The sequence below is a fragment of the Zonotrichia albicollis genome, chromosome 30 (genome assembly GCF_047830755.1).
Source record: "Zonotrichia albicollis isolate bZonAlb1 chromosome 30, bZonAlb1.hap1, whole genome shotgun sequence".
Taxonomy (NCBI): domain Eukaryota; kingdom Metazoa; phylum Chordata; class Aves; order Passeriformes; family Passerellidae; genus Zonotrichia; species Zonotrichia albicollis.
Genome location: NC_133848.1, coordinates 4,365,174 through 4,391,989, shown reverse-complemented (window position 1 = coordinate 4,391,989; position 26,816 = coordinate 4,365,174). Strand labels below are relative to the sequence as shown.

Sequence of the window (26,816 nt, the reverse complement as noted above, 5' to 3'; positions counted from 1 at the left end):
CGAATCTTTTGGGGACCACCCAGGCACACTTTCCCACAAGAAGTGCTGACCCCATGGGAACAGTTAGGGACAGTCTGCACACCCTGTAAGCAGGGTGCCACTGTCTCTGCAGTGCCACCCCCATCCAGCCCTGTCCCTTCTCCCTTCCAGCCCAGACCCTCCTCCTCACTGGTGAGTCCTCGGGGGATGCCATGGTCCTATCCCGCTGTCCCCAGCCCCGCACTGGCCCTGGCAGGCTGGTGTCCCCTGTCACCCGCAGGTGCCCACGGTGGCCCTGGAAGGCTGGTGTCCCCTGTCACCCGCAGGTGCCCAGACCACCCAGCTCCTGGTGGAGCCCCCCTGGAGGCCAGCGGTGCTGTGGGACCCGGTGACACTGACCTGCCAGGGCTCAGGGACCGCCAGTACCACAATCTGGTACAAGGACGGGAAGCGCTGGGGGCAGGAGATACGTGATCACTTCACTGTCACTGAGAGTGGCACCTACACGTGTGACAGACCCGGCACCGGGCTCAGCCCCCCTGTGACTGTCTCAAACGGTGAGGGAGGTTTGGGTGTCCCCAGCCTGGCACCTGCAGGGACCCCAAGGGCTCTGGGTGGGCTCCGCTCCATTGGTCACCTCCTGTGTGACCGGAGCCTGTCCCCTGCTCTGGGGACATCCCAGTGCAGGAACTGGGGACCCCTTGTGCTCTGGACCCTCCAATGGGGGGTCCTGGTGCCATCAGGTGTGACAGGTCCCCTCTGTCCCCAGACTGGCTGGTGCTGCAGGTGCCGGTGCGGGCGCTGCTGGAAGGGGACACGGTGACACTGCGCTGCCGGGGCTGGCGGAACCGCACGGTCACCTCGGTGTCCTTCTACCACGAGGGGAAGGAACTGGAGGGGCTCTACAATGGGACCAAGCTGTCCCTGCCCCCTCTGCAGCTGAAACACAGCGGCCGCTACAGCTGCGAGGGCCGGGTGAAATACTGGACGTCAGAGAAGTGGTGGCGGTCAGCCCCGGTGACAGTGACAGTGCACGGTGAGCCCCCCACAGCCCCACCCCGACACCCCCACAGCCCCTCCCCAGGGATTCAGGCTCACAAATCCCCTCCCCTCTCCTTCCAGAGCTCTTCACTGTGCCAGTGCTGGTGCTGGAGGGTCCCCCCGAGATCACCGAGGGGTCCCCCCTGACTCTCAGCTGCCGCAGCACCCCCAGCCCCCTGCGGCCCCCAGCCCCCCTCCTGTACCTGTTCTATCGGGACGGGCGGGTGCTGGGGGTCCCGCAAGAGTCCCCGCAGCTGCTGCTGCCCGCCGTGGGGGTCTCCCACTCGGGGAATTACAGGTGTGAGGCGCAGTCCCAGGGTGGGACCGTGCGGAAGAGCAGCGCCCGGATCAGCGTCACGGTGACCGTGCACAGTGAGTGCGGGGATGGGCACGGGGAGCCCTCACAGAACCCCCGGGTGCCCTGCCTGGGGACCTGCATGTCCCCTTGACACATTCCTTGTGTCCTCCCACCTCTGCCCTGTGTCCCCTCACCCCTCCTTGGTGTGACCCCATCCCTGACATCGCCCACCACACGCATCCCCATTGACCCTATCCCCCCACACCGGCTGCCAGCTCCTTCCTGTGCCCTGTGCCCTGTCTGTGGCCCCGTGGCCAATGCCACCATCACCCTCTGTCCTGTGTCCCCGCAGTGCCCGTGGCCAATGCCACCATCACCCCCGGTCCCCTGGCACACCAGGTGCACACAGGTGACAACGTGACCCTGCGCTGCTCAGTGCAGGTGGGCTCAGCCCCTGTCACCTTCACCTGGCTGCACAACGGGCGCGAGGTGGGCCAGGGTCCCCTCCTGGAGCTCAGGGACATCGCTGTGGGACATTCGGGCACCTACCAGTGCAAGGCCACCAACCAGCTGGGACAGGACGAGCACCTCGTGTTCCAGGCATTCAGCCCTGAGCTGGCAGTGAAGGTGACAACTGGCTCACCCTGGGTCACAGGTGGGGTCACACAGGGTTGCTGGGGGGTTCAGGACCCCCGGGGTTCAGAGTGACCCCCGTGTGTCCCCCTCTGTCCCCAGCAGTGGCTGTGAATGTCGGCAGGGCCCTCCTGTTCCTGCTCCTGCTCCTGGCTGTCATCGGGGGCTGTCACTGGTGGCACCACCGGGGTGGGTGACAATGGGGGGGGGATGGGGGTCCTGGAGTGAGGGGGAGCCCCAAGAGTGGGGACAGAGATCGGCAGCACCCAGAGCCCCTGAGCTGGGGGACACTGAGCCTGCAGTGACCTCGGCTGGGGGTCCTGAGGGATTTGTGGTGAATTTGGAGGGTCTTGGTTGGGCTCCAAGGCCTTCCCTGGGTGGGCTTTGAGGAACATTGGGGTGGAGGTCCTGGAGGGTTTGGGAGCTCCTGGAGGGATGTGTAAATTTTCTGGGAAGCTGTGGTCAAACCCAATGGGCGCTCACATTTGAATGTTGGCACCTGGTTTGGCCACCGGGATTTGGACTCGCCTCTGAGAACACGGGGGTTGAAAAGCAGAGCGCCCTGTGTGGGATTGTCCTTGTGGGATCTTTATGGGGTCCTGGGGGAGTTTGGGGGTGCCCATCCCAGCCAGAATTGGGGTTCTGGGGGCTCAGAGGGTTGGGGGCACCAGGGGGGCTGGGGGCACTGTGGTGATGCAGAAGTTCTGAGGGTTCAGGGTTGCTCAGAGTGTGTGGGGGAGTCGGGGGTCCATTGGGAATCGGGGCTGCAGTGGGGATTTGGGGGTCCCGTGGGTGGTTGGAGCTGCCGAGCTCCCAGGAAGGTTCAGGGGTCCCCATGGTCACCCCCTCCCCTTCCCATTGCAGCCGCCAGGAAGCTCCAGGACAGGTGAGTGGGGGGCTCGGACCGGGACCCCCCTTTCCCCCTCCCCAGACACCCCCAGACCCCCTCTAATCCCCACAGGACCCCCCGGAGCAGGGGGCTGCGCTCACCACCCACATCTTGGGCACCGAGTGGGCAGCGGGTGAGTACAGGGGGGGACAGGGACACCCACAAATGTCACCCCCACCCAGGTCCCCACAAGCGGTGCCACTCTCAGGGCCCCCAGAGGTGCCCCCCCCCCCGCCCCACCTCGGGACCCACAAGTGACCAACGCGGAGCTGTCGGGACCCCAGAAAGGACAGCGGGACCCCCGTGACTACGAGAGCGTGCTGTGACACTGGGGGGCACTGGAGGGAACTGGGGGGCGCTGGGGGACACTGGGGGGCACTGGGGGCACTGGGGGGCATCGATTCCCCTCTGGGGTCGCTTCTTCCTCTTCACAGCGCCCCACAGGGCTCCTCATTCCCCCTCCCAATGCTGGGAGAGCACACGACGTTTTTCCCTCTTATTGTACCCAAAATTCAGATTTTTGGTCAAACTGCATGAGGGACAAGGCTCACTCTTTAAAATTTGTAAATGTCTAATAAGGAGTAAAAGTGGTTATATATTATAATATATAATAGTATGTTATAATTTAGAATAATATGGTATAATATATAATAAGTCATATATAATATATAATATATAATATATAATATATAATATATAATATATAATATATAATATATAATATATAATATATTATATATAATATATTATATATAATATAATATATATTATATATTATATATTATATATTATATATTATATATTATATATTATATATTATATATTTTATATTATATTATATTACATTTTATTACATTACATTATATTATATTATATTATATTACATTATATTGTATATATTGCATAATATATATAAAATATTATATAATGTATAATATATATTATAAATGACACTATAATATATATTATATAGAAAATGAAATGTGAAAAGACTTCTCTGTAACTAAAAAAAACCTGTGTAAGGCCATCCACTGCTGGCATGTAATCCCAGCAGTTTTACTGTATAAAGGGAAAATTATTTTAAGCTTTTTGGGTGCTCTTTTGCAGTTCCATAAAAGCACCCCAGCACTGTTCTTTTGTTCTCCTGTCATTTAACTTCTAAAATTCTAAGGAGTGAACTCTGTTTTTCAGTCACTCAGAATTTCCTGGATTTTTTTGTCCTTTTGGTGGAGTAGCATTGCCACCTGCTGTTCGATATTCTGAATTACAGTGCTTATTTTGGATGCTTTACTTCGATTTTATCCGGTTCTATCATCATCATCACATCCTTTGGTGATCACGAATTTCGGGTAACTCCCTATTTTCATCATCTCAAGGTTTAAAGTGAGGGGGAAACCCTGTTGCCTTCCATTATTAAGGGTTTAAATTGAGAAAATCCCCCTTTCCCTATCACTTGAGTGATTTAAATTAAGGGAAATGCCTCTTTTCCCCATATTTTAGGGGATTAAATTAGTTAGGAGAACCCATTTAATTGTCATTTTACTGGTTTGAGGTCAACACCCAAATTCTGCCTCATCCTTTGGCCAAACCTTCACCCTGGCAGGTTTTATCTCCTCCTGTGCTGACTTTGTCCATTCCTTAACCTGGCACTGGAGGCAAGACCCAGGAATTTTCCATCTTTCCTATTTATTTTGTGTTCTGAAGGTTTTAGGTCATTTTAATCAAGCCACAGCTGGTGAGTTTCACTCATTGGCCCAGTCCTTGGTTATCAATAACAAACATCCGAGGATTGCTCCCAAACAAAATGGTTTTGGCTACTTTTGGACTCCTGGGGGCCACCTCTCAACTGCCCCCAAGAAATGGGGGTGGAATTCTTTCCATCCTCTGTGTCTTGCTTTGAAAGTCAAATATCTGCCAAGAGGGCAGGAACAGAAAAGAAGAGCCCGTGCTCCAAATTATTAGAACGTCAAAAATACGGGAAAAAATGTAGAAAAGGGCATAACAGCTCAGTAGTAGAAAAGAAACAGAACAAACAACACAAAACCAGAGGGAAAAAAATCTGGTTTTTCATATTCGGTGCAGTTAAAACAGCGGCCAGCAGGGGGCGCTGCAGGGAGCGCTCTCGGCCAGAAGGGGGCGCTGTGATACAGCGACAGCTCAGCCCCGCCCCCTTTGCTCTTGCCCCGCCCAGTCCTTGCTGACCCCGCCCCCTTTGTCGTGGCCCCGCCCCTCCACGCGGCCATGGGGTCTCTGCACCCCCAAACCGGGATCCCCCCCTTTGTAACCCAGCAGGGCCCCCCTGCCCTCCCCCAGCCCCAAATCACGACAATCCAGGCCTGGAAAGAAGTGGATCTGTTTATTGGGGCACAGGGGTTGCTCCCCAACACGCTGGGGGAGCCCTGCAGCAGCCCCCAAGGCACTGCGGGGCGGTGGGGTGGGCACAGCACCCACCCAGCCAAATAATAATAATAAAAAATTACTTTGGTCCTGACAAAACTGGGGCCGGGGGGCACCCGGCTGGTCCAAGGCGGGGGTTAAGGCAGTTTTGGGGGGGCCCCCTGGCACACAGAGGCCTGGGGGGTCCGGAGGGGCTCAGAGGATCTGGCGGGGCATCCCGTAGCCCGTCATGCCAGCCTGCGAGGCGCCCCGGTTGGTGCCCATCTGCAGCCCGATGACGCTCTGCCCCTCCTTCAGCTTGTCCTCGGAGAAGACGCGCCGGTTCTCCTGCGACTTCCTGTGGGCACAGCGGCTGTCAGCACCCGCAAAGGACCCCCCCAGCCCGGCCCCCTGCCCCTCCAGCACCCCCCTGCACCTACTTGGGGAACCAGTTGGGGTCTCCCACGAAGAGCCCGTCACCCTTGGCCACGGCCAGGCTGCCCAGGTTCATCAGGGTCCTCTGCACGCACGCCATGTTCTTCCCTGGAGGATCCACAGCAGGCTCAGCTCTGGCTCCATCTCCATCCCCATCCCCACCCCACGGCCTCCGGGTCACTCACCCTCCCAGAGATCCACGGTCTGGAATGAGATAAACAGGTCGAGAAGACTTCTTCTCCTTTTTAATGCCTTTATGGAAAGTGATCAGCTCAGGATTGGGCGGCTCGGCAGGGCTGCAGTCCCCGTCGTGTCTCCCAGGGCGACTCAGAGGAGGAGGATATGCGCAGCTCTGTCCACTGGGGGCAGAGCTGGGCGATCCGGTCCTCGTGGGAGCCTTTAGGGCGTGATGTCCCCGTCAGATCATGGTTTCCCTGATTCTGTCCAGCTTTGTCCTGGCGTCGGGACGACTCTCTGCTCAGGGCGAGAGGGGCTCCGCATCTCTGCAGGCTCAGCACTTGGCTCCTCACGTCTGGACATCACTTTAGTCTCTCAATTCTTAGGTGGCTCGTTGTTTTTAGGGTTTTCTCGTTGCATTTTGGAGTCGAGGTCCCAAAGCATGCTGGTCTTTGGAGTCACTTTGCATAACCCCCCCCACCCTCTCAGGTGTCTTCCCTATGCTGGAAGAGAGCACTGCCTCGGGGAAGGGCCATCCACCCACCCAGCCAGGCCTTTTACTAATACAAAAGAGGAGATAAGCTACAAGGACCCGTGATTACAATAACAAAGCACCAAGAACCCTGGCAGAGACAGAGACCTGGCTGCGTCCCTGTAACACTTTCTCACAAAAAAAATATTAACTGAATTTTTGTTCATAACAGAGAAAATGCAGCGCCTGACCCCAGGCATGTCTCAGGTCCACAGCAGCCCCTCTGTTGGCTTTAAACCACAATTCCTGCAAACCCTCAGCCTTTCCCTCAGGTGAGGAGGGCTGGGGTGGAACAGCTTTGGGGACACCTGGAATCCACACAGGGTCACTCCCCACAGCCCCACCATGGCCGGGAGCAGAGCCCCTGCTCGGTATTCCCACACTTTTCCCTCTTATCTGGCAGACACATCCCAAACCCAAACATTCTTTCCCTGAGGTTCCAGAAGGCTGCAGGTTTTGTTCAAGAAGGAGGGTCCAGGTCAGGATGTTGAACAGAATGTTGTGGGTTGTGCAGTAGTTTTGTGGTTCTCACAGTGCCTTACCAAGAGGAACAAATGATCAATTGCTGCATTTCTGGACTGGTATCCCCACAACTGCCATTGCAGTGGGCATTTCCAGCCAGCCCTGCTCTGGAAACCATCAAAGGCTCGCAGAGGAACTGCTTGGGCTGCCTTTGTTGTTTTGTGCTTCTTGCAGGGCTGGGCAAACCACAGCCAAAGCCTTTTTCCCCCACAGAATTCTCACCTCTGCAGCAGCTCTAAAGCTGCCAGAATCAAAGCCAAGGGGACAGGGGGGACCCTCAGGTGCTGGCTGCCCCCTGGGGCTGGGCAGAGCAGGGCTGGGCAATGGCCATCCCTGTGCAGTGGGGCTGGGCCATGGCTGGGCCCCAGCCTTGCATTGACAGGGGTCCCCAGGATGTGCCACCCCTGGGACAGGCACCCGGCCAGGAATGTGCAGGGACATTTCTGGAACCGCCAGCCCTTGGTAAAGGTCCCCCCATGCCAGGATGTGTCACCCCCTGGGACGGGATCCTCCCAGGAAAGGACATCGGGGATGTTCCCCCCAAAACAGAACCCCCTCCCGTTCCCATCTGACTCAGCACAAATGGCCGCTTCCTTCTTGTCCAAGAAAAAGAAAGTGAAACTGTTGAGAGAGCACAGCCCAACACCTCCATCCCCCACAGCCTCCCGACCCATCCTTGCACCCCTCACACCCCGTTTTTCCCCTCCCCTGTCGCCCCCCAACCCGTTCCCTGCTCAGGTGCTCCCCGGGATTGCAGAGTCAGGAACAGGGGGTGAGGGGACGTGGTACAAAAGTGAGGAAAATAAGGGAAAAAGAGAAATAAAGAGATGAAAAATTCAAGGGTGGGAGAGGGCACAGAAGCAAAGCTACCCAGGACACTCAAGTGATGCCTGCCCAGGAAATGAGCACCCAAGGGCGCTTTGCTGGGCCCTGGGTCACCCCAAAATCTGAGACACCCAGGGAAGGAGCTCAGACCCACTGGCCCACCCAGCCACTGCCGTTCCCAGGCACCTCCATTCCCCTGGAACCCCAACCATGGGACGCCATTTCCTTGTGTCCCACCGTGCCTGGGACCCCCATCCCAGCACTAACATTCCCCAGGATCTCCATGGCCCAGCACCCCATTCCCAAGGAACCCTCTCCTGTCCATTCCATGCCCTAAAAATCCTCCTTTCCCCAGAACCTTGATTGTCCCAGGACCCCCAATTCCCACGGGAACCCACATTCCCCCAGCATCCCCATCCCCTGACCCCAAATCCCTGGAGCCCACGTTCCCCTGGCACTGCCATCCCTGAGTCCCCCCAGCCCTGGCCACCCCCATTCCCAGGGACCCCCCATTCCCCTGGGCACCCATTGCCTGGGTACCCCAAACCCTCTGAGCCCCCACTCCTGGGAACCCCATATTGCACCTTGTCCCCCCCAGCCTTGTCCCCACACTGTCCCCACGGCCACATCCCCATGACCAGGTGCTTGCGGCCACCCTGCCCCCACCAATGGCCAGCACCAACATAGAGGACGAAACGTGACCTCACTTCCTTCCTCTTTATCTGAAAAGCCACCACCCATGGGACAGCCACCCCCTGGGCAGTGAGTGACAGCCAGTGCACATGGCTGGGGACATCGGGATGGTCGGGAAGGTGGCGCTGCTCCTGTGGGGTGAGTGCCCTGACACCCTGGGAATGGGGAGAGGAGGTGGGACAGGGGGGGTGTGGGGTACCCTGAGGTCCCCAATGCCAGCAGTGCCAGTCCATGATACCCACAGTGGACCTTGTTGGGACTGAGGATGTAGGGTGGCTTTGGGGACAGGAACAGGGGGACAGGAATGTGGGGACTGCACCTTTGGGCTCAGGTAGCTCTGGGGATAGGGACAAGGGAACTGGGATGCAGGGATAGAAGGGGACAAGAACAGTGAGGACATGACCATGGGGATGGGATCATGAGCTGGTGGCGGTGACCTGGGCCAGCATGGGCTGTGTCCATGCTGTCCTTGTGCCCGTGGTGTCCACAGTGTCCCCACCCTCAGCCCAGGGTGGCCTCGGTGTCCCCGTTCCCAAGGTGTCTGTGCCACAGGGATGTGGTGCACGGGGGGCTGTGACACAAACGTGTCCCTCTGGCCTCGCTGAATCTTTTGGGGACCACCCAGGCACATTTTCCCACAAGAACTGCTGACCCCATGGGGACAGTTGGGGACACGGAGCAGCCCCACACGCCGTGTCCCCATGCTGCTGTCCCCATGGTGCCATCGCCACTGAGCCCTGTCCCTTCTCCCTTCCAGCCCAGACCCTCGGCCTCGCTGGTGAGTCCTCGGGGGATGCCATGGTCCCATCCCGTTGTCCCCAGCCCCACACTGGCCCTGGCAGGCTGGTGTCCCCTGTCACCCACAGGTGCCCAGACCACCCAGCTCCTCGTGGAGCCCCCCTGGAGGCCGGCGGCGCTGTGGGACGGGGTGACACTGACCTGCCAGGGCTCGGGGACCGCGGGTGCCACCACCTGGTACAAGGATTGGAAGCACTGGCGGCACGAGAGACAGGAGAGCTTCACTGTCACCGAGAGAGGCACCTACATGTGTGACAGACCCGGCACGGGGCTCAGCCCCCCTGTGACAGTCTCAGATGGTAAGCGGGGTTTGGGTGCCCCCAGCCTGGCACCTGCAGGGACCCCGAGGGCTCTGGGTGAGCTCTGCTCCATGGGTCACCTCCTGTGTGACCAGAGCCTGTCCCCTGCCCTGGGGACATCCCAATGGAGGAACTGGGGACCCCTGGTGCGCTGGACCCTCCAGTGGGGGGTCCTGGTGCCATCAGGTGTGACAGGTCCCCTCTGTCCCCAGACGGGCTGGTCCTGCAGGTGCCGGTGCAGGCGCTGCTGGAGGGGGACAATGTGACACTGCGCTGCCGGGGCAAGTGGAACCGCAAGGTGACCTCGGTGTCCTTCTACCGAGAGGGGACAGAACTGAGGGGGCTCCCCGATGGCACAGAGCTGTCCCTGTCCCCTCTGCAGCTGAACCACAGCGGCCGCTACAGCTGCAAGGGCTTGGTGGAATACGGGAAGTCAGAAAAGTTGTGGCAGTCAGCGCCGGTGAAAGTGAGAGTGCACGGTGAGCCCCCCACAGCCCCCACCCCGACACCCCCACAGCCCCTCCCCAGGGATTCAGGCTCACAAATCCCCTCCCCTCTCCTTCCAGAGCTCTTCCCGGTGCCAGTGCTGGTGCTGGAGGGTCCCCCCGAGCCCACCGAGGGGTCCCCCCTGACTCTCAGCTGCCGCAGCACCCCCAGCCCCCTGCGGCCCCGAGCCCCCCTCCTCTACCTGTTCTATCAGGACGGGCGGGTGCTGGGGGGCCCGCAGGGGTCCCCGCAGCTGCTGCTGCCCACCGTGGGGGTCTCCCACTCGGGGAATTACAGCTGTGAGGCGCAGTCCCAGGGTGGCACCGTGCGGAAGAGCAGTGCCCGGCTCAGCGTCACGGTGACCGTGCACAGTGAGTGCGGGGATGGGCATGGGGAGCCCCCACATCCCTCCCCAGTCCCCTGGTTGGGGACCTGCATGTCCCCTTGACACATTCCTTGTGTCCTCCCACCTCTGCCCTGTGTCCCCTCACCCCTCCTTGGTATGACCCCATCCCTGACATCCCCCACCACACCCATCCCCATTGTCCCTATCCCCCCACACCGGCTGCCAGCTCCTCCCTGTGCCCTCAGCCCTGTCTGTGTCCCCGTGGCCAATGCCACCATCACCCTCTATCCTGTGTCCCCACAGTGCCCATGGCCAATGCCGCCATCACCCCCTGTCCTGTGTCCCCACAGTGCCTGTGGCCAATGCCACCATCACCCTCTGTCCTGTGTCGCCACAGTGCCCGTGGCCAATGCCACCATCACCCTCTGTCCTGTGTCCCCACAGTGCCCGTGGCCAATGCCACCATCACCCTCTGTCCTGTGTCCCCGCAGTGCCCGTGGCCAATGCCACCATCACCCCCGGTCCCCTGGCACACCAGGTGCACACAGGTGACAACGTGACCCTGCGCTGCTCAGTGCAGGTGGGCTCAGCCCCTGTCACCTTCACCTGGCTGCACAACGGGCACGAGGTGGCCCAGGGTCCCCTCCTGGAGCTCAGGGACATCGATGTGGGACATTCGGGCACCTACCAGTGCGTGGCCACCAACCAGCTGGGACAGGACGGGCACCGCGTGTTCCGGGCACTCAGCCCTGAGCTGGCCCTGGAGGTGACAACTGGCTCACCCTGGGTCACAGGTGGGGTCACTCAGGGTCACTGGGGGTGCAGCACCCCTGGGCTGATGGGTGACCCTGATGTGTCCCCCTCTGTTTCTTGCAGTGGCTGCAGGGGTCAGTGGGGCCCTTTTGTTCCTGCTCCTGCTCGTGGGTGCCATTGTGGCCTGGCACCGGTGGCACCGTGTGGGTGGGTGACAATGGGGGGACGGGGGTCCCAGGGAGCTGTAGAGACCCACAAAGTTGGGGAGCTATAGGGCAGCACCCATAGCCCCAGAATTGTCACCCTGTCTGGTGGTCCTGGAGGGTTTGGGGAGGTGCTGGAGGGTCCTGCAGGGATGTTGGGGATTCTTTCAGGGGCCCTGGGGGTGTTTGGGGGGGGTCTCTGTCCCTGTTGGGCTTTGGGTTCTTGAGGCTGAGTTGGTCAGGGGCATTGAGTTCTGGGGGGCTCCAGAAATTCTTGGGGATCCTGAGGGGAATTGAGGGTCCCATGGGGGTTCGGGAATCATGAGAGGATTCAGGGCCCTTGGGACCCCACAGTCACCCCTCCCTTCTTTTCTCTGCAGCTGCCAGGAAGAACCAGGAAAGGTGAGTGGGGGGCTCAAACCTCATTCTCCCCTTTTACCCCAACCCCCAAGACCTCCCATTCCCTCCCCCACATCCCCTTTATTCCCTCAGGGCCCCCCCGGATTCCCCGGCCCCCCCAGAGGAGGGGGAGGTGCTGTACACCCACGTCGTGGTCACCAAGAGGGCAGAGGGTGAGTACGGGGGGGACACACACACAGGGACACGTCACCCACCAGTGTCACCCCACCCAGATCCCACAGCCCGTGTCTCTCGCAGTGTCCCCCGGTGCCACCACCCTCCAGGATCCCCAGGTGACCTACGCGGAGCTGAGGGGAACCCAGGGGCGACCGCAGGAACCCGGTGACATCTACGGGAATGTGCTGTGAGACTGGGGGGAACTGGGGGGAAATGAGGGTCCCCACCCATGGGCACCCACTCGTGTGTGTGCTGCCACTAAAAACTGCCCCTCTGCCTCCCTGTCGAGGCACAAAGATCCCAAAGGGCTGAAAGAAGAACAATTTCCTGAAACAGCAATGAGAGAGAATAAAACCAACAGCAACAGCAACAAGGTTCAGAGTCCAAATGGTCACACAAGGAACAATTTCCAGGGAAAGCTTCCAATAAGGAACAAACCCCAAATAATCCCCCCAGCACATTTCCTCCACCACAGGAACCTGGTAGGGCCCTGGATCTTCCTTGCTCTGATGGAGGCTCTGGATTCTCTCGTCCCCTGTCCCAAACCCCTCCTCTGCCGTGTTCCCCACACCAGGATGACACAAAGTCCCTGGGGGGGTTCCGGAGCCTCTCCCATTGCCAGGGCAGACGGGATCATCCCATGGCACAGGGTGGGGTGTCAGAGACAGGAAAACTTTGATGTCTGGAGACATTTTGGAACAGCTGTGTGTGGCAGGGGTGGGTCAGGCCTTGCTTTTGGCCAGACACGGCCCTGTCTGTCCATCAGTCTGTCAGCCATGGCACACTGGGGACAGCGTGACGCTTTGTCCAAGCCAGCTCCTGAGTGGCTGGGTGACCAGAAGTGACATCTGGGGAGAGGGCCCTTGGCGGCCCAAGTGGCTTAAAAGGCAGAGCATGAGGTGGCCAAGTCCCTGACCGTGTCTTCATTTGGGGTGTCTGTCCCATCCACGCTGGAACCCAGAAAGTGGCAATTCCTTTAAATGAGAAATGTCTGCCAAGGAAAGTGGGAATGTTCCTGGAATAGAAAGAAGACCCATATAAAAAACTCTTTGTAATCTCAAAGATGATGGGATTTCTAGGCAGAACTGTAGGAAAAGGAATACCAGATCTTTACGGGGAAATTTATAAACCAGAACAGAGCAAACAACACAAACTCAGAACTTTCCTTCCCGCTCAGCACTGTTGGTTTTTGTGGCAGTTATAACCGCGGCCAGCAGGGGGCGCTGCAGGGAGAACTCCCGGCCAGCAGGGGGCGCCCCGGTCCAGCTCCATCCTCTCAGCGGCCATGGCGGCCTCAGACGGGAGGCAGGAGGGGAAATCGCTCCTTTTGCAAACTCACGGGCACCCATCGGTCCCAGCACCACCACCGGCAGCTGGCAGAAGCCGCCAAGGCAGCAGGTTGGATCCCAGAGCCCACTGGCCCTGTAGCAGTGTCCCGGGGCCAGGCACACGGCCTGAGCAACTCCTGCATCCACTCTCCATGATACCAAATGGACGTGAAATAAACATTGCCAGGAGACTTCTTCTCATTTTAATGCCTTTATTAAAAGTGATCAGCTCAGGATTGGGCGGCTCGGCAGGGCTGCAGTCCCCGCCCAGGGTGACTCAGAGGAGGAGGATATGCGCAGCTCTGTCCACTGGGGGCAGAGCCGGGGGATCCAGTCCTTGTGGGAGCCTTTAGGGCGTGATGTCCCTGTCAGATCTTGGTTTCCCTGATTCGGTCCAGCTTTGTCCTGGCGTCGGGACGACTCTCTGCTCAGGGCCAGAGGGGCTCCGCATCTCTGCAGGCTCAGCACTTGGCTCCTCACGTCTGGACATCACTTTAGTCTCTCAATTCTTAGGTGGCTCATTGTTTTTAGGGTTTTCTCGTTGTATTTTGGAGTCGAGGTCTCAAAGCCTGCTGGTCTTTGGAGTCACTTTGCATAACCCCCCCCACCCTCTCAGGTGTCTTCCCTATGCTGGAAGAGAGCACAGCCTCGGGGAAGGGCCATCCACCCACCCAGCCAGGCCTTTTACTAATACAAAAGAGGAGATAACCTACAAGGACCCGTGATTACAATACCAAAGCACCAAGAACCCTGGCAGAGACAGAGACCTGGCTGCATCCCTGTAACTCTTTCTCACAAAAAAAATATTAACTGAATTTTTGTTCATAACAGACAGAAGGCAGAGCCTGACCCCAGGCAGGTCTCAGGTCCACAGCAGCCCCTCTGTTGCCTTTAAACCACAATTCCTGCAAACCCTCAGCCTTTCCCTCAGGTGAGGAGGGCAGGGACGGAGCAGCTTTGGGGACACCTGGAATCCACACAGGGTCACTCCCCACAGCCCCACCATGGCCGGGAGCAGAGCCCCTGCCCAGTATTCCCACACTTTTCCCTCTTATCTGGCAGACACACATCCCAAACCCAAACATTCTTTCCATGAGGTTCCAGAAGGCTGCGGGTTTTGTTCAAGAAGGAGGGTCCAGGTCAGGATGTTGAACAGAATGTTGTGGGTTGTGCAGTAGTTTTGTGGTTCTCACAGTGCCTTACCAAGAGGAACAAATGATCAATTGCTGCATTTCTGGACTGGTATCCCCACAACTGCCATTGCAGTGGGCATTTCCAGCCAGCCCTGCTCTGGAAACCATCAAAGGCTCGCAGAGGAACTGCTTGGGCTGCCTTTGTTGTTTTGTGCTTCTTGCAGGGCTGAGCAAACCACAGCCAAAGCCTTTTTTCCCCACAGAATTCTCACTTCTGCAGCAGCTCTAAAGCTGCCAGAATCAAAGCCAAGGGGACAGGGGGGACCCTCAGGTGCTGGCTGCCCCCTGGGGCTGGGCAGAGCAGGGCTGGGCAATGGCCATCCCTGTGCAGTGGGGCTGGGCCATGGCTGGGCCCCAGCCTTGCATTGACAGGGGTCCCCAGGATGTGCCACCTCTGGGACAGGCACCCGGCCAGGAATGTGCAGGGACATTTCTGGAACCGCCAGCCCTTGGTAAAGGTCCCCCCATGCCAGGATGTGTCACCCCCTGGGACAGGATCCTCCCAGGAAAGGACATTGTGGATGTGCCCCCCCAGAACAGAACCCCCCGCTTTACCATCTGACTCTCAGCACAAATGGCCGCTTCCTTCTTGTCCAAGAAAAAGAAAGTGAAACTGTTGAGAGAGCACAGCCCAACACCTCCATCCCCCACAGCCTCCCGACCCATCCTTGCACCCCTCACACCCCGTTTTTCCCCTCCCCTGTCGCCCCCCAACCCGTTCCCTGCTCAGGTGCTCCCCAGGATTGCAGAGTCAGGAACGGGGGTGAGGGGACGTGGTACAAAAGTGAGGAAAATAAGGGAATAAGAGAAATAAAGAGATGAAAAATTCAAGGGTGAGAGAGGGCACAGAAGCAAAGCTACCCAGGACACTCAAGTGATGTCTGCCCAGGAAATGAGCACCCCAAGGGGGCTTTGCTGGGCCCTGGGTCACCCCAAAATCTGAGACACCCAGGGAAGGAGCTCTGACCCACTGGCCCACCCAGCCACTGCCGTTCCCAGGCACCTCCATTCCCCTGGAACCCCAACCATGGGACCCCCATTCCTTGTGTCCCACCGTGCCTGGGACCCCCATCCCAGCACTCACATTCCCCAGGATCTTCATAGCCCAGCACCCCATTCCCAAGGATCCCTCTCCTGTCCATTCCGTGCCCTAAAAATCCTCCTTTCCCCAGGACCTTGATTGTCCCAGGACCCCCAATTCCCACAGGAACCCACATTCCCCAGCATCCCCATCCCCTGACCCCAAATCCCTGGAGCCCACGTTCCCCTGGCACTCCCATCACTGGGCACCCCCATTCCCAGGGACCCCCCATTCCCCTGGGCACCCATTGCCCGGGGACCCCAAACACTCTGAGCCCCCCACTCCTGGGAACCCCATATTGCACCTTGTCTCCCCCAGCCTTGTCCCCAGCGTGTCCCCAGGGTCACATCCCCATGGCCCTGTGCTTGTTGCCACCACCAACACGTGAGGACGAGACGTGACCTCACTTCCTTCCTCTTTATCCGAAAAGCCACCAGCGAGGAGACAGCCACCAGCAGCAGCGAATGACAGCCAGTGCACATGGCTGGGGACACCGGGATGGCCGGGAAGGTGGCGCTGCTGCTGTGGGGTGAGTGCCCTGGGCACGGGCCTGACACCCTGGGAATGGGGAGAGGAGGTGGCACAGGGGGGGTGTGGGGTCCCCTGAGGTCCCCAATGCCAGCAGTGCCAGTCCATGATACCCACAGTGGACTGTGTTGGGACCAGGGATGTAGGGTGGCTTTGGGGAGAGGAATGTGGGGCCAGGAATGTGGGGACTGCACCTTTGGGCTCAGGTAGCTCTGGGGATAGGGACAAGGGAACTGGGATGCAGGGACAGAAGGGGACAAGAACAGTGAGGATGTGGCCACGGGGATGGGATCATGGGGATGGGATCATGAGCTGGTGGGGGTGACCTGGGCCAGCATGGGCTGTGTCCATGGTGTCCTCGTGCCCGTGGTGTCCACAGTGTCCCCACCCTCAGCCCAGCGTGGCCTCGGTGTCCCCGTTCCCAAGGTGTCTGTGCCACAGGGATGTGGTGCACGGGTGGCTGTTCCACAGACATGTTCCCCTGGCCTCCCTGAATCTTTTGGGGACCACCCAGGCACACTTTCCCACAAGAACTGCTGACCCCATGGGGACACGGAGCAGCCCCACACCCCATGTCCCCATGCTGCTGTCCCCATGGTGCCATCGCCACTGAGCCCTGTCCCTTCTCCCTTCCAGCCCAGACCCTCGGCCTCGCTGGTGAGTCCTCGGTGGATGCCATGGTCCCATCCTGCTGTCCCCAGCCCCATGGTGGTCCTGGCAGGCTGCTGTCCCCTGTCACCCACAGGTGCCCATGGTGGTCCTGGCAGACTGGTGTCCCCTGTCACCCACAGGTGCCCAGACCACCCAGCTCCTGGTGGAGCCCCCATGGACACCACCAGTGCGGTGGGACCCCGTGACACTGACCTGCCAGGGCTCCGGTGCCACCACCTGGTACAGGGACGGGCAGAGCTGGTGGCAGAAGGGACCTGACGAAATTTTTGTCACCGCACGTGGCACCTACGAGTGTGAGAGATCCAAAACTGGGCTCAGCCCCCCTGTGACAGTCTCAGAGGGTAAGCGGGGTTTGGGGTTCCCCAGGCTGGCACCTGCAGGGACCCCGAAGGCTCTGGGTGGGCTCTGCTCCATGGGTCACCTCCTGTGTGACCAGAGCCTGTCCCCTGCTCTGGGGACATCCCAGTGCAGGAACGGGGGACCTTTGTTGCCCTGGACCCTGCAATGGGGGGTCCTGGTGCCATCGGGTGTGACAGGTCCCCTCTGTCCCCAGATGATCTGGTGCTGCAGGTGCCGGCGCGGGCGCTGCTGGAGGGGGACACGGTGACACTGCGCTGCCGGGGCAAGTGGAACCGCACGGTCACCTCGGTGTCCTTCTACCGAGAGGGGACAGAACTGAGGGGGCTCCGCGATGGCGCAGAGCTGTCCCTGTCCCCTCTGCAGCTGAACCACAGCGGCCGCTACCGCTGCAAGGGCTGGGTGAAACACGGGGCGTGGCAGGAGTCAGCGCCGGTGACAGTGACAGTGCACGGTGAGCCCCCCACAGTCCCCACCCCGACACCCCCACAGCCCCTCCCCAGGGATTCAGGCTCACAAATCCCCTCCCCTCTCCTTCCAGAGCTCTTCTCGGTGCCAGTGCTGGAGGGTCCCCCCGAGCCCACCGAGGGGTCCCCCCTGACTCTCAGCTGCCGCAGCACCCCCAGCCCCCTGCGGCCCCCAGCCCCCCACCCCACCATCACCCTCTGTCCTGTGTCCCCGCAGTGCCCGTGGCCAATGCCACCATCACCCCCGGTCCCCTGGCACACCAGCTGCACACAGGTGACAACATGACCCTGCGCTGCTCAGTGCAGGTGGGCTCAGCCCCTGTCACCTTCACCTGGCTGCACAACGGGCACGAGGTGGCCCAGGGTCCCCTCCTGGAGCTCAGGGACATCGCTGTGGGACATTCGGGCACCTACCAGTGCAAGGCCACCAACCAGCTGGGACAGGACGGGCACCGCGTGTTCCAGGCATTCAGCCCTGAGCTGGCACTGGAGGTGACACCTGGCTCACCCTGGGTCACAGGTGGGGTCACTCAGGGTCACTGGGGGTGCAGCACCCCTGGGCTGATGGGTGACCCTGATGTGTCCCCCTCTGTTTCTTGCAGTGGCCGCAGGGGTCAGTGGGGCCCTTTTGTTCCTGCTCCTGCTCGTGGCTGCCATTGTGGCCTGGCACCGGTGGCACCGTGTGGGTGGGTGACAATGGGGGGACGGGGGTCCCAGGGAGCTGTAGAGACCCATGAAGTTGGGGAGCTATAGGGCAGCACCCATAACCCCAGAAATGTCACCCTCTCTGGTGGTCCCGGAGGGTTTGGGGAGGTGCTGGAGGGTCCTGCACGGATGTTGGGGATTCGTTCAGGGGCCCTGGGGCTGTTTGGGGGGGTCTCTGTCCCTGTTGGGCTTTGGGTTCTTGAGGCTGAGTTGGTCAGGGACATTGAGTTCTGGGGGGCTCCAGAAATTCTTGGGGATCCTGAGGAGAATTGAGGGTCCCATGGGGGTCCGGGAATCATGAGAGGATTCAGGGCCCTTGGGACCCCACAGTCACCCCTCCCTTCTTTTCTCTGCAGCTGCCAGGAAGAACCAGGAAAGGTGAGTGGGGGGCTCAAACCTCATTCTCCCCTTTTACCCCAACCCCCAAGCCCTCCCATTCATTTCCCCTCATCCCCTTTACTCCCTCAGAACCCCCCCGGATCCCCCGGCCCCCCCAGAGGAGGGGGAGGTGCTGTAAACCCACATCATGGTCACCAAGAGGGCAGAGGGTGAGTACGGGGGGGACACACACAGAGGGACACGTCACCCACCAGTGTCACCCCACCCAGATCCCACAGCCCGTGTCTCTCGCAGTGTCCCCCGGTGCCACCACCCTCCAGGATCCCCAGGTGACCTACACGGAGCTGAGGGGACACCAGGGGCGATCGCAGGAACCCGGTGACATCTATGGGAATGTGCTGTGAGACTGGGGTGAACTGGGGGGCACTGGGGGCCCCCACCCATGGGCACCCACTCGTGTCTGTGCTGTCACTAAAAAATTGCTCCTCAACCTCCTTGTGGAGGCACAAAGATCCCGAAGGGCTGAGAGAAGAACAATTTCCTGAAACGGCAATGAGAGAGAATAAAACCAACAGCGACAGCAACAAGGTTCAGAGTCCAAATGGTCACACAAGGAACAATTTCCAGGGAAAGCTCCCAATAAGTAACAAACCCCAAATAATCCCCCCAGCACATTTCCTCCACCAGAGGAACCTGGTAGGGCCCTGGATCTTCCTTGCTCTGATGGAGGCTCTGGATTCTCTCGTCCCCTGTCCCAAACCCCTCCTCTGCCGTGTTCCCCACACCAGGGTGACACAAAGTCCCTGGGGGTGTTCCGGAGCCTCTCCCATTGCCAGGGCAGTTGGGATCATGCCATGGCACAGGGTGGGGTGTCAGAGACAGGAAAACTTTGATGTCTGGAGACATTTTGGAACAGCTGTGTGTGGCAGGGGTGGGTCAGGCCTTGCTTTTGGCCAGACACGACCCTGTCTGTCCATCAGTCTGTCAGCCATGGCACACTGGGGACAGCGTGACGCTTGGACCAAGCCAGCTCCTGAGTGGCCTGGTGACCAGAAGTGCCATCTGGGGAGAGGGCCCTTGGTGGCCCAAGTGGCTTAAAAGACAGAGCATGAGGTGGCCAAGTCCCTGACCGTGTCTTCATTTGGAGTGTCTGTCCCATCCACGCTGGAACCCAGAAAGTGGCAACTCCTTTAAATGAGAAATGTCTGCCCAGGAAAGTGGGAATGTTCCTGGAATGGAAAGAAGACCCATATAAAAAGCTCTTTATAATCTCAAAGATGATGGGGTTTCTAGGCAGAACTGTAGGAAAAGGAATACCAGCTCTTTACTGGGAAATTTATAAACCAGAACAGAACAAACAACACAAACCCAGAACTTTCCCTCCCGCTCAGCGCTGTTGGTTTTTGTGGCAGTTATAACCGCAGCCAGCAGGGGGCGCTGCAGGGAGCACTCCCGGCCAGAAGGGGGCGCCCCGGTCCAGCTCCATCCCCTCAGCGGCCATGGCGGCCTCGGATGGGAGGCAGGAGGGGAAATCGCTCCTTTTGCAAACTCACGGGCACCCATCGGTCCTGGCACCACCACCGGCAGCGGGCAGAAGCCGCCAAGGCAGCAGGTTGGATCCCAGAGCCCACTGGTAGCGTAGCAGTGTCCCGGGGCCAGGCACACGGCCTGAGCAACTCCCGCATCCACTCTCCATGATCCCAAATGGACGTGAAATAAACAGGGCCAGGAGACTTCTTCTCCTTTTTAATGCCTTTATGGAAAGTGATCAGCTCAGGATTGGGCGGCTTGGCAGGGCTGCAGTCCCCGTCGTGTCTCCCAGGGCGACTCAGAGGAGAAGGATATGCGCAGCTCTGTCCACCAGGGGCAGAGCCAGGGGATCCAGTCCTCATGGGAGCCTTTAGGGCGTGATGTCCCTATCAGATCTTGGTTTCCCTGGTTCTGTCCAGCTTTGTCCTGGCGTCGGGACGACTCTCTGCTCAGGGCGAGAGGGGCTCCCCATCTCTGCAGGCTCAGCACTTGGCTCCTCACATCTGGACATCACTTTAATCTCTCAATTCTTGGGTGGCTCGTTGTTTTTAGGGTTTTCTCGTTGCATTTTGGAGTCGAGGTCTCAAAGCCTGCTGGTCTTTGGAGTCACTTTGCATAACCCTCCCCACCCTCTCAGGTGTCTTCCCTATGCTGGAAGAGAGCACAGCCTCGGGGAAGGGCCATCCACCCACCCAGCCAGGCCTTTTACTAATACAAAAGGGGAGATAAGCTACAACGACCCGTGATTACAATAACAAAGCACCAAGAACCCTGGCAAAGACAGAGACCTGGCTGCATCCCTGTAACTCTTTCTCACAAAAAATTGTTAACAGAATTTTTGTTCATAACAGAGAGAAGGCAGAGCCCGACCCCAGGCAGGTCTCAGGTCCACAGCAGCCCCTCTCGTGCCTTTAAACCACAATTCCTGCAAACCCTCAGCCTTTCCCTCAGGTGAGGAGGGCAGGGATGGAGCAGCTTTGGGGACACCTGGAATCCACACAGGGTCACTCCCCACAGCCCCAGCACAGCTGTGGGCAGAGCCCCTTCTCGGTATTCCCACACTTTTCCCTCTTATCTGGCAGACACACATCCCAAACCCAAACATTCTCTCCATGAGGTTCCAGAAGGCTTGATTGTCCCAGGACCCCCAATTCCCACGGGAACCCACATTCCCCCAGCATCCCCATCCCCTGACCCCAAATCCCTGGAGCCCACGTTCCCCTGGCACTGCCATCCCTGAGTCCCCCAGGCCCTGGGCACCCCTATTCAAAGGGACCCCATTCCCAGGGACCCCCCATTCCCCTGGGCTCCCATTGCCTGGGTACCCCAAACCCTCTGAGCCCCCCACTCCTGGGAACCCCATATTGCACCTTGTCCCCCCCAGCCTTCTCCCCAGCCTGTCCCCACGGTGACATCCCCATGACCCCGTGCTTGTGGCCACCCTGCCCCCACCAAGGGCCACCACCAACACGTGAGGACAAGACGTGACCTCGCTTCCTTCCTCATTATCCGAAAAGCCACCAGTGAGGAGACAGCCACCAGCAGCAGCGAGTGACAGCCAGTGCACATGGCTGGGGACACCAGGATGGCCGGGAAGGTGGCGCTGCTCCTGTGGGGTGAGTGCCCTGACACCCTGGGGATGGGGAGGGGGCACAGTGGGGGTGTGAGGTACGCTGAGGTCCCCAAAGCCAGCAGTGCCAGTCCATGATACCCACAGTGGACCTTGTTGGGGATGTAGGGTGGCTTTAGGGACAGGAACAGGGGGACAGGAATTTGGGGATGGGGATGTGGGGACAGGAACAGGGGGACAGGAATGTGGGGACAGGAATGTGGGGACTGCACCTTTGTGTTCAGGGAGCTCTGGGGATAGGGACAAGGGAACCGGGATGCAGGGACAGAAGGGGACAAGAACAGTGAGGATGTGGCCATGGGGATGGGATCATGGGGATGGGATCATGAGCTGGTGGGGGTGACCTGGGCCAGCACTGGCTGTGTCCGTGCTTTCCTCGTGCCCGTGGTGTCCACAGTGCCCCCACCCTCAGCCCAGGGTGGCCTCGGTGTCCCCGTTCCCAAGGTGTCTGTGCCACAGGGATGTGGTGCACGGGTGGCTGTGACACAAACCTGTCCCCCTGGCCTCGCCGAATCTTTTGGGGACCACCCGGTCACACTTTCCCACAAGAACTGCTGACCCCATGGGGACAGTTAGGGACAGTCTGCACACCCTGTAAGCAGGGTGCCACTGTCCCTGCAGTGCCACCCCCACTGAGCCCTGTCCCTTCTCCCTTCCAGCCCAGACCCTCGGCCTCGCTGGTGAGTCCTCGGGGGATGCCATGGTCCCATCCCGCTGTCCCCAGCCCCATGGTGGTCCTGGCAGCCTGGTGTCCCCTGTCACCCGCAGGTGCCCAGACCACCCAGCTCCTGGTGGATCCCCCCTGGAGGCCGGCGGTGCTGTGGGACCGGGTGACACTGACCTGCCAGGGCTCGGGGACCGCCGGTGCCACCACCTGGTACAAGGATGGGATGCTCTGGGCGCAGAAGGGACAGGAGAGCTTCACTGTCACCAATATTGGCAGCTACGAGTGTTACAGACCTGGCACCGGGTTCAGCCCCCCTGTGACTGTCTCAAACGGTGAGGGAGGTTTGGGTGTCCCCAGCCTGGCACCTGCAGGGACCCCGAAGTCTCTGGGTGGGCTCTGCCCCATTGGTCACCTCCTGTGTGACCAGAGCCTGTCCCCTGCCCTGGGGACATCCCAGTGCAGGAACTGGGGACCTTTGTTGCGCTGGACCCTGCAATGGAGGGTTCTGGTGCCATCAGGTGTGACAGGTCCCCTCTGTCCCCAGACGGGCTGGTGCTGCAGGCGCCGCTGCGGGCGCTGCTGGAAGGGGACAATGTGACACTGCGCTGCCGGGGCTCTTGGAAAAAGAACGTCACCTCGGTGTCCTTCTACCATGAGGGGCCAGAACTGAGGGGGCTCCCTGATGGCGCAGAGCTGTCCCTGTCCCCTTTGCAGCTTAAACACAGCGGCAGCTACAGATGCAGGGGCCGGGTGGATTCCTGGCCAGGAAGGTGGTGGCGGTCAGCGCCGGTGAAAGTGACAGTGCACGGTGAGCCTACCACAGCCTCCACCCCGACACCCCCAAAGCCCCTCCTAAGGGATTCAGGCTCACCAATCCATTCCCTTCTCCTTCCAGAGCTCTTCTCGGTGCCAGTGCTGGTGCTGGAGGGTCCCCCCGAGATCACCGTGGGGTCCCCCCTGACTCTCAGCTGCAGCAGCACCCCCAGCCCCCTGCGGCCCCGAGCCCCCCTCCTGTACCTGTTCTATTAGGATGGGCGGGTGCTGGGGGTCCCGCAGGGGTCCCCGCAGCTGCTGCTGCCCGCCGTGGGGGTCTCCCACTCGGGGAATTACAGCTGTGAGGCGCAGTCCCAGGGTGGGACCGTGCGGAAGAGCAGCGCCCGGCTCCCCGTCACTGTGACCGTGCACAGTGAGTGCGGGGATGGGCACGGGGAGCCCTCACATCACTCCCCAGTCCCCTGGTTGGGACCTGCATGTCCCCTTGACACATTCCTTGTGTCCTCCCACCTCTGCCCTGTGTCCCCTCACCCCTCCTTGGTGTGACCCCATCCCTGACATCTCCCATCACACCCATCCCCATTGTCCCTATCCCCCGACACCGGCTGCCAACTCCTCCCTGTGCCCTCGGCCCTGTCTGTGTCCCCGTGGCAAATGCCACCATCACCCTCTGTCCTGTGTCCCCGCAGTGCCAGTGGCCAATGCCACCATCACCCCCGGTCCCCTGGCACACCAGGTGCACACAGGTGACAACGTGACCCTGCGCTGCTCAGTGCAGGTGGGCTCAGCCCCTGTCACCTTCACCTGGCTGCACAACGGGCAGGAGGTGGCCCGGGGTCCCCTCCTGGAGCTCAGGGACATCGATGTGGGACAATCGGGCACCTACCAGTGCGTGGCCACCAACCAGCTGGGACAGGATGGGCACCGCGTGTTCCGGGCACTCAGCCCTGAGCTGGCACTGGAGGTGACACCTGGCTCACCCTGGGTCACAGGTGGGGTCACACGGGGTTGCTGGGGGTTCAGCACCCCTGGGCTGATGGGTGACGCTGATGTGTCCCCCTCTGTTTCTTGCAGTGGCCGCAGGGGTCAGTGGGGCCCTTTTGTTCCTGCTCCTGCTCGTGGGTGCCATTGTGGCCTGGCACCGGTGGCACCGTGTGGGTGGGTGACAATGGGGGGACGGGGGTGTCAGGGAGCTATAGAGACCCACAAAGTTGGGGAGCGATAGGGCAGCACCCATAGCCCCAGAATTGTCACCCTGTCTGGTGGACCCGGATGGTTTGGGGAGGTGCTGGACGGTCCTGCAGGGATGTTGGGGATTCTTTCAGGGGCCCTGGGGGTGTTTGGGGGGGTCTCTGTCCCTGTTGGGCTTTGGGTTCTTGAGGCTGAATTGGTCAGGGGCATTGAGTTCTGGGGGGCTCCAGAAATTCTTGGGGATCCTGAGGGGAATTGAGGGTCCCATGGGGGTCCGGGAATCATGAGAGGATTCAGGGCCCTTGGGACCCCACAGTCACCCCTCCCTTCTTTTCTCTGCAGCTGCCAGGAAGAACCAGGAAAGGTGAGTGGGGGGCTCAAACCTCATTCTCCCCTTTTACCCCAACCCCCAAGATCTCCCATTCTCTCCCCCACATCCCCTTTATTCCCTCAGGGCCCCCCCGGATCCCCCGGCCCCCCCAGAGGAGGGGGAGGTGCTGTACACCCACGTCGTGGTCACCAAGAGGGCAGAGGGTGAGTACGGGGGGGACACACACAGAGGGACACGTCACCCACCAGTGTCACCCCCCCCAGATCACACAGCCCGTGTCTCTCGCAGCGTCCCCCGGTGCCACGACCCTCCAGGATCCCCAGGTGACCTACGCGGAGCTGAGGGGACACCAGGGGCGATTACAGGAACCCGGTGACATCTACGGGAATGTGCTGTGAGACTGGGGGGAACTGGGGGGGCACTGGGGTCCCCACCCGTGGGCACCCACTCGTGTCTGTGCTGCCACTAAAAAATTGCTCCTCAACCTCCTTGTGGAGGCACAAAGATCCCAAAGGGCTGAGAGAAGAACAATTTCCTGAAACGGCAATGAGAGAGAATAAAACCAACAGCGACAGCAACAAGGTTCAGAGTCCAAATGGTCACACAAGGAACAATTTCCAGGGAAAGCTCCCAATAAGGAACAAACCCCAAATAATCCCCCCAGCACATTTCCTCCACCAGAGGAACCTGGTAGGGCCCTGGATCTCCCTTGCTCTGATGGAGGCTCTGGATTCTCTTGTCCCCTGTCCCAAACCCCTCCTCTGCCGTGTTCCCCACACCAGGATGACACAAAGCCCCTGGGGGGGTTCCGGAGCCTCTCCCATTGCCAGGGCAGTTGGGATCATGCCATGGCACAGGGTGGGGTGTCAGAGACAGGAAAAGTTTGATGTCTGGAGACATTTTGGAACAGCTGCGTGTGGCAGGGCTGGGTCAGGCCTTGCTTTTGGCCAGACACGGCCCTGTCTGTCCATCAGTCTGTCAGCCATGGCACACTGGGGACAGCGTGACGCTTTGACCAAGCCAGCTCCTGAGTGGCTGGGTGACCAGAAGTAACATCTGGGAAGAGGGCACTTGGCGGCCCAAATGGCTTAAAAGGCAGAGCATGAGGTGGCCAAGTCCCTGACCGTGTCTTCATTTGGGGCGTCTGTCCCATCCACGCTGGAACCCAGAAAGTGGCAATTCCTTTAAATGAGAAATGTCTGCCAAGGAAAGTGGGAATGTTCCTGGAATGGAAAGAAGACACATATAAAAAACTCTTTGTAATCTCAAAGATGATGGGGTTTCAAGGCAGAACTGTAGGAAAAGGAATACCAGCTCTTTCCTGGGAAATTTATAAACCAGAACAGAGCAAACAACACAAACCCAGAACCTGCTCTCCCGCTCAGCGCTGTTCATTTTTGTGGCAGTTATAACCGCGGCCAGCAGGGGGCGCTGCAGGGAGCACTCCCGGCCATTAGGGGGCGCCCCGGTCCAGCTCCATCCCCTCAGCGGCCATGGCGGCCATGGACGGGAGGCAGGAGGGGAAATCGCTCCTTTTGCAAACTCACGGGCACCCATCGGTCCCGGCACCACCACGGGCAGCGGGCAGAAGCCGCCAAGGCAGCAGGTTGGATCCCAGAGCCCATTGGCAGGGTAGCAGTGTCCCTGGGCCAGGCACACGGCCTGAGCAACTCCCGCATCCACTCTCCATGATCCCAAATGGACGTGAAATAAACAGGGCCAGGAGACTTCTTCTCCTTTTTAATGCCTTTATTAAAAGTGATCAGCTCAGGATTGGGCGGCTCGGCAGGGCTGCAGTCCCCGTCGTGTCTCCCAGGGCGACTCAGAGGAGGAGGATATGCGCAGCTCTGTCCACTGGGGGCAGAGCCGGGGGATCCAGTCCTCGTGGGAGCCTTTAGGGCGTGATGTCCCCGTCAGATCTTGGTTTCCCTGATTCTGTCCAGCTTTGTCCTGGCGTCGGGACGATTCTCTGCTCAGGGCGAGAGGGGCTCTGCATCTCTGCAGGCTCAGCACTTGGCTCCTCACGTCTGGACATCACTTTAGTCTCTCAATTCTTAGGTGGCTCGTTGTTTTTCGGGTTTTCTCATTGCATTTTGGAGTCGAGGTCTCAAAGCATGCTGGTCTTTGGAGTCACTTTGCATAACCCCCCCCACCCTCTCAGG

The 26,816-nt window shown here is 59.5% G+C and overlaps 4 protein-coding genes across 4 annotated transcripts; 3 read left to right on the top strand and 1 right to left on the bottom strand.

Annotated features, from left to right (window-relative positions):
- Nucleotides 1-5,229: 5,229 nt before the first annotated feature.
- Nucleotides 5,230-7,899, bottom strand: LOC141725636 (transgelin-2-like). Its single transcript, XM_074529614.1, has 4 exons — nt 7,870-7,899; nt 5,837-5,903; nt 5,657-5,759; nt 5,230-5,574 (listed from the first exon to the last, which is right to left on the bottom strand). Exons 1-4 carry the CDS (start codon nt 7,897-7,899, stop codon nt 5,433-5,435), a joined length of 342 nt encoding a protein of 113 aa, XP_074385715.1. The 3' UTR covers nt 5,230-5,432.
- Nucleotides 7,900-15,888: 7,989 nt separating this feature from the next.
- FCGR2A (Fc gamma receptor IIa) lies at nt 15,889-17,621 on the top strand. The gene is made up of 5 exons (XM_074529613.1): nt 15,889-15,992; nt 16,628-16,648; nt 16,783-17,004; nt 17,217-17,474; nt 17,524-17,621. The coding sequence occupies exons 1-5, from the start codon at nt 15,944-15,946 to the stop codon at nt 17,619-17,621; spliced, it is 648 nt and encodes a 215-aa protein (XP_074385714.1). The 5' UTR covers nt 15,889-15,943.
- An 88-nt stretch (nt 17,622-17,709) lies between these two features.
- On the top strand, nt 17,710-19,549 carry LOC141725588 (titin-like). Its single transcript, XM_074529523.1, has 4 exons — nt 17,710-18,007; nt 18,090-18,173; nt 18,549-18,570; nt 18,661-19,549. The coding sequence occupies exons 1-4, from the start codon at nt 17,770-17,772 to the stop codon at nt 18,707-18,709; spliced, it is 393 nt and encodes a 130-aa protein (XP_074385624.1). The 5' UTR covers nt 17,710-17,769; the 3' UTR covers nt 18,710-19,549.
- Nucleotides 19,550-22,853: 3,304 nt separating this feature from the next.
- LOC141725634 (Fc receptor-like protein 4) lies at nt 22,854-25,707 on the top strand. Its single transcript, XM_074529612.1, has 8 exons — nt 22,854-23,166; nt 23,254-23,303; nt 23,388-23,531; nt 23,590-24,124; nt 24,207-24,290; nt 24,666-24,687; nt 24,778-24,857; nt 24,943-25,707. The coding sequence occupies exons 1-8, from the start codon at nt 22,854-22,856 to the stop codon at nt 25,050-25,052; spliced, it is 1,338 nt and encodes a 445-aa protein (XP_074385713.1). The 3' UTR covers nt 25,053-25,707.
- Nucleotides 25,708-26,816: the final 1,109 nt, after the last annotated feature.